Source organism: Perca fluviatilis, unplaced genomic scaffold, assembly GCF_010015445.1.
Source record: "Perca fluviatilis unplaced genomic scaffold, GENO_Pfluv_1.0 PFLUV_unplaced_scaf_1, whole genome shotgun sequence".
NCBI lineage: Eukaryota > Metazoa > Chordata > Actinopteri > Perciformes > Percidae > Perca > Perca fluviatilis.
The window spans coordinates 1,042,128-1,048,918 of record NW_024375502.1 but is presented as its reverse complement, the minus strand read 5'-3'; the positions used below and the strand labels follow the sequence as shown (position 1 = coordinate 1,048,918).

The following is a 6,791-nucleotide window of genomic DNA, read 5'->3' as shown; positions in this document are numbered from 1 at the left end:
ATGCCTTTGAAATACATCATGAAATAAATAAATGGAGGGATGGATGGATGGATATTTCATGGTAATTTTTTTTCATAAGTCCATATTTATTTATTTCACTCTCTATTTATTTCCAGTTCTTATATACAAATCAGGGGGCGTGGCTATCTCTCACATTCAGAACAAGGTGAATGGGACTTCTTTGGCAGACCAACAACAGGACAATTTTAACAATTTTCGCCCTTTTTATTCATCACTAAATTCACTTCTGAGAACGTTTTAAGCGACAAATGAAGTTTTTAGATTTTGAATATAGTTCAATATAGTTTTGGCAAGAATATATATCTTGTGAAAATCGTTGCCGAATTGACAATTTGTTCAAAGTTTTCGGAGTTGAGAAGCTCCATATAGTGACGCGACAGCCAGCTAGTGTCTGCCAGGGGCTGCTAGCTCGTCGCTCGGAGAACCCAATGTAAGCTGGAGGTCTCTCTCTCTCTCTCTCTCTCTCTCACTCTCTCTCACTCTCACTCTCACACACACACATATTAGAAATAGTATTCATAGACTATATACACACGGTATTACACATATGTGTGTCTGTGTGTGTGTGTGTGTGTCTGCAGATGTTTAAAGGTTGTGCTGATCAACCTTTAAACATCTGCAGAATCTCATTAAGAAATAGTTTGGATCATAGACTGTAAATATTACTATTATATTCATACATACAGTCTATGGTTTGGATGTTATTAAAACGTAATACCACATCACAGGAACTTTATGCTTTTATTGTGAAAAGAGACAGAAATCTAAACTAAACATGACACATTTTTACACTTTCATGATCACAGCTTCCATCTTTAAAGGACAGGTAGTGGAAGAAGTTTACAATGTTCACCAGGAATCTGTTCAATCATTCTGAATTATTTCATACAAAGTTCATTCATTAGTTCTAAATAACAACAACCTGAAGTATTTCTGGTAAGTGTGATCCTGTACAGACTCAACTGATCAGCAGTGAGAAACAGGAGGAGACTCTCCGTCCTACAGAGGACACAGAGACACTGAGGAACCAGGAGACCAGAACCAGAACCCAGGATAGAGAGGCTGAGTGAATGTGGTGTTGAAGGTGTAGAGGTGGATCAGTGAGTCAAAGGAGACTGAGTAGAAGGACAGAGAGCCAGCAGGACAGTCCACATACACTGCTACTCTACCAGAGACAGAGGAGGAGGAGATGGATGTTTCTCTGTTATTGTGACGGACATAGTAACCATCATCAGAGCAGATCAGACTCCAGGACTGATCATTACATCCAAACAAACAGTCATCACTGTCTCCTCTCCTCCTGATTCCTCTGTAACTCACTGATATATAAACATCTCCTCTCCTCTGGACCTCCCAGTAACAGCGACCAGTCAGACCATCTCTACACAGCAGCTGATAGCAGGAGTCAAACCTCTCTGGATGATCAGGATATGGCTGATCCTCCTCCACTAATGTCACCTTCCTGTTGTTGTCAGACAGTTTGAGTTTTCTGTTCACTGTGTTTGTGTCCAGTGTGAGTTCACAGGAATCTGACGGAGAGAAGGAGACACAACACAGCTGCAGTTATTAACCAATCAGCACTTTGATGATGACATCAGAGGGTCAGACCTGCCAACCTTGAAGAAATGTTATGAGTACACCCCGCACCAATCACCGACAGCCCACCACCAATATACGCTCCACCGTTGCACTCACCAATGAGAAACCTATGAGATACCTAACACCATACTACATCATATAATTTCACCAATCAAGATTATTTAGTTACTCCATAACCATATACAAGTAGATCATAAATGTTATACAATTACTGATATCACTCCGAACATTGAATTAAAAACAAACATAGCCCATGGAAACTTCTTCCACCTGAAAATACATTGTTTGGCTCATCACTACCTTCTAGATTACAATAAATTATTATTACTGTGTAGAGTGGATGAATGGCTGTACGCATAGTGAAACTACTATACAAATGTTTTCTTATATCCTGTCCAATATTTTGTGCCCATATATTTGTTAGTCTAACCAACAGGAGGCAGAGAGAGCTAATACATATGCCTAAGTACTTCTGTGTTAAAGATGAGAGTTAGACCAGGTTAACATATAGCCTTCTTCTGATTACTGAAAGGAAATTAAGTAGTTTAAGTAATGATTTACTCATAAATCAACTCTAAATAGGCCTAAAGCAACTACTAAAAAAGCACAGATGGAAGCCTGACAGAGACACAATTATAGGCTAATAAATAACATGGGTCAGATATGCTTTTAAAAATTTGACATGGGTGACATTGCATTATGTCAGTTGCCATCACATCACATAAATAGCCTAACTGTTACCTTTATCTGACGTTAATCAGCACCTGGCCTTTCTAAAACCTTTTAGTTTTCTAGATGTAGATTGCATAGAAAGTGAAACCGGAGAAATGAGAGATGCAACTAAATGCGTACCTAGAGAGCAGCGAATCGTACAAGCGTACTTAAAGTCCATGTTGCAAGTTTAATTTTCCAACGCATTTGTGGTAATTGCTTGTTGGTAATAAACATTTAAACTGTTATTCATGTATTTGATGTTGTTAGGTATCACAAAACAGAAAATAACACGAAAAAGTAGGTACTATTTTACAGCGGTTTGTCTTTCCCCCACAATGCATTGCATGACGTCACGTTGGGGAGACGACAGGCGAAAGCCCCGTCTCGGTTCACAGTCCCGCTCACGGTTTCTGCCACTGATCTGGCAAAATATGGCTTTTGGTCTCGATCGAGTCAATGTGTCTTTATTATGTGTATAATAATATTGGGGGGGAAGTGAAAGGCAGCTTGGACGGGGATGCTGTTCGGCTTTTCACAAGTTTAAACAGCTAGCTAGCTAATGATACCGACGTTTGTTAACGCGACGCGCAACAGCGTTAGCTTAGACTGCTAGTTAAAACCCGGTATTACAACTGCCTCGAGGTGTCACGTGTGTCAACACAAGACATGTGGCGTTAGTGCTCCTTTGTATCATACTTTTATTGAATGAAATATTAAGCTTCGCTCCTACGAAATAGGTGTTTTTTTGTAACATTACACACAAAGCTAACTGGCTATAGTTAGCCTGTACGTATGCTAGCGGGAATTTCGGCAATCGGCAGTAGTTGCGGCGAGCTAACCGCGACAGTATGTTGCCCACAATCAACCTCTGCTGTTAAAAGCAGTCAATCTGCGGTGATGTTTTGAAATGGTGACACATGGATGTGTTAGCTGTCAAGGTTAGCTCACCGAAGCTGCTTGCTGACTATGCAACGTTAGCTAATGTCCGCTAGCATACATACAGGCTAACTATAGCCAGTTATCTTTGTGTGTAACTAACTAACTAACTAACTAACCATCTCGTAGGAGCGAAGTTTAACGTTTCATTCAATTAAGGTATGGTACAAAAGGAGCACTAACGCCACAAGTCTTATGTTGACAACGTGGACGCAGATATAGGAAACTCTGAAGGCAGTTGTAATATTTACCCGGCTAACGCTGTTGCGCTAACGTTAGCGAATCGTCGGCGTAGCGTTAGCTAGCTGTCTAAACTTGTGAAAAGCTGAACAGCATCCCCGTCCAAGTAATAAATAAACACCAGGCAAATATGTTGTTACTGGAGCTAGTAGCCTACCATCAAAACGTGAGATATCTAATCATGATATCAATCATATCTATGTGTTTACAACCATTGGGGGATTTCACAGGTGGGACTGGCAAGTTAGCACACAGCTAGCATGATGGCTTGTATTTTCTAGATCTAGATAAGTTTACCAGTACTTATCTGAACTAACGACATGATCACTGTCACTAGATATAAATAAAACATTGACTTTCACTTGGTGCTATTCACGGACAGTAAAAACACCTCTTCCTCATCCCAGTCAGTCACCATAGTTACAGTACTAGGCTGATACACAGTAACCATAGTTACAGTACTAGGCTGATACACAGTAACCATAGTTACAGTACCAGGCTGATACACGTCTCCCCAACGTGACGTCATCACCGAATTGCGGAAGAAAAACACTAATACCAAAAACGACAAAAACCTGACAAAAACTGTCCCTTTAACACTATTTTGAGACATTTTCAACGATGATATACATATATTGAGTGCTATATGTACCTATTAATCAACAGTGGTGGTTAACTTGCAACATGGGCTTTAAGGGTCAAAATGCGTACATGTTGGCAGGTCTGGAGGGTTGAATGAGTGATGTCACAGTTCATGAATGAAATGTAAAACAGACTTACACTTCCTCAGACCTGGTGTCAACCATCTGACTCCAGCAGGCTCCACCCTGAAAGGAGGAGGGGGGGCATTACATCACTCTCTCACACACAGCTTCATCTGATCTAATGTAGGGCTGGAATTTACTCATTTATATTCAGATTTGGGCTGTCAATCAATTACTATATGAAATTCAGTTTAATTTCCTTTAAAGAGTCAAATCATAAGAGAAGTTCTTACTAGAGAGAGAGAGAGAGAGAGAGACAGAGACAGAGAGAGAGAGAGAGACAGACAGAGAGAGAGAGAGACAGACAGAGAGACATGCTTCTCATCACTCTCTCTGGAACCTGACTGCAGCTCTCCTCTCCTCTCCTCTCCTCTTCCTCTTCCTCTCCTCTTCCTCTCCTCTTCCTCTCCTCTGTCTCCTCTCCTCTTCCTTTCCTCTCCTCTCCTCTCCCTCCTCTTCCTCTCCTCTGTCTCCTCTCCTCTTCCTCTTCCTCTCCTCTTCCTCTCCTCTTCCTCTCCTCTCCTCTCCTCTCCTCTCCTCTCCTCTCCTCTCCTCTCCTCTCCTCTTCCTCTCCTCTGCTCTCCTCTCTTCCTCTCCTCTTCCTCTCCTCTTCCTCTCCTCTTCCCTCCTCTTCCTCTCCTCTCCTCTCCTGGAGCTACCAAACCTGTTTCTGTCAGAGAGAACACACACACTGACTCAAAGTCTCACACAGACACACACACACACACACGCAGACACACACACACACACACACACACACACACACGCAGACACACACACACACACACACACACACATACACACTCACACACACAGACACACACAGACACACACATACACACACACAGACACACACACACACACACAGACACACACACACACACACACATACACACACACACACACACACACACACACACACACACACACACACACACACACATGGGTTCAGAGATAGCAGCGTCCATAGCAACCAGCAGTTTATCTACAGCAGTGGAGGGCTGTGTATTTTACACCTGGGCCTTCAGTACTGTTGCATCTAAAGACAGTAAACAACATAAGCATTCACCCTTTCAACTTCTTTCAAGATAAAACTCCAGCAGGGGGAGAGAAAGTGCATGCATTGTGGAACCCATCATTGGCTTGTGTTTCCCTGGGGAACATTTAAACTGCTGCACCTTCGTGTGAACAGGTGGTGTGAAATTTTTGGTGAAAAAGTATTTCAGTGAAATCCCTTCATGAAAGAGGGAACTCTCATTCAGACACATTCAGCTCATTCAAGAAAACTGGAGACACAACCGGTTGGAAAATGGACTTTGTGTAAAATTGTTGCCAGGTAAGTTTATTTGTGTTGAGATTTGAGACCAGTTGTCTAATTTGAAACAATGATTGATGGCAAGCTAATTGGCAATTGTTTGTTTTCATATTTGTAACCCAGTGGTAAACTTGGGTATTATAGTGTAATGGGAATGGGGTGAGTTATGATTAATCTCTCTTACTCTCAACAACGAGTCTCATGATTATTAAAAAAGTAAACGCTTATTTACTTTAAATAACTAATAGAGGACACCTGATTGCTAAACAAGGAAATATTAATGTATTTTACATAATTAAAAGGAGCTCAATTTTTGTAATTTATTTTTCATGATAGTGATTAAGACTAACGTTTAAAGTTTATATTATTTAGCTAAATAATATTTCCAGAGGTTCTATGCAGTTAGCCTTTTTATTACTTTATTCTTACTGTTTTTATGTTACTATTTTATTGGTCATTTGGGCATTCACGCTGTATAGTTAATAGTGATTGGCTTCAGGTATGAAAACGTGGATATACATGTGACTGGATAAGAGACATGGGAGAAAGTGCTGGAAGTTTCTGCTTCGTCTCTCTCCTCGCTGGATCTGGGTGGAACACGGAGCGCTGGTGCGCGTTGAGAAGAGGGAAGAAAAAAGCTAGAAAGAGCGAGAAAAGCCGATGAAACGGAGCGGGAGGCTCAGAGGAGCGACCGGACTGGGGATGGTGGAGAGTCGAGAGACTGAGTAAAACGGAGCCGGAGACCTGTCTGACGGACGGGGGCCGGGCGGGGATCGGAGGAAACAGATAGCTAGCCAGTGGGCGTATGCTGGGCGGATATGTCGGTTAGTCGCACCGCACCTGAGGATCCGGACCAAAGTTTTCCACACACTCAATTTTTTGCAAGTGTCTGTTCTGCGCACTCAATGTTTTGCAAGACCAAACAGGCCTGCAACGTGTTTTTCTTCTTCGTTCAAATCGTCACCGTGAGTAAACTGGAACGGGTGTGAATGTGTGCGTGATTGGGCCCATCACTGCATTTTCTAAGACTTGTTTCAGGACACTTTGCAGGTTGTTTTTGTTTATTGTTAGAGTTCTCTGTGTATTCTCGATTGTTAAGAAAGGGCTAAGGGAGGGGAACTTTCAGACCATTTATTCTGGGGTAACAATTGTGATTGACATCATTGTGGTTCCCAGCTAAAATTAACACAAAAAAAACTATT

The 6,791-nt window shown here is 41.7% G+C and overlaps 1 protein-coding gene across 1 annotated transcript in view; it reads right to left on the bottom strand.

The window, feature by feature from the left end:
• Positions 1–1,011: 1,011 nt before the first annotated feature.
• Positions 1,012–6,791, bottom strand: part of LOC120554973 (NACHT, LRR and PYD domains-containing protein 3-like) — a gene marked incomplete at its 3' end in the record, with an annotated part of 128,052 nt that continues 122,272 nt past the window's right edge. Inside the window, 2 exon segments of the mRNA XM_039793821.1 lie at positions 1,012–1,550; positions 4,291–4,337. Coding sequence (XP_039649755.1) covers positions 1,012–1,550; positions 4,291–4,337 — 586 coding nt within the window.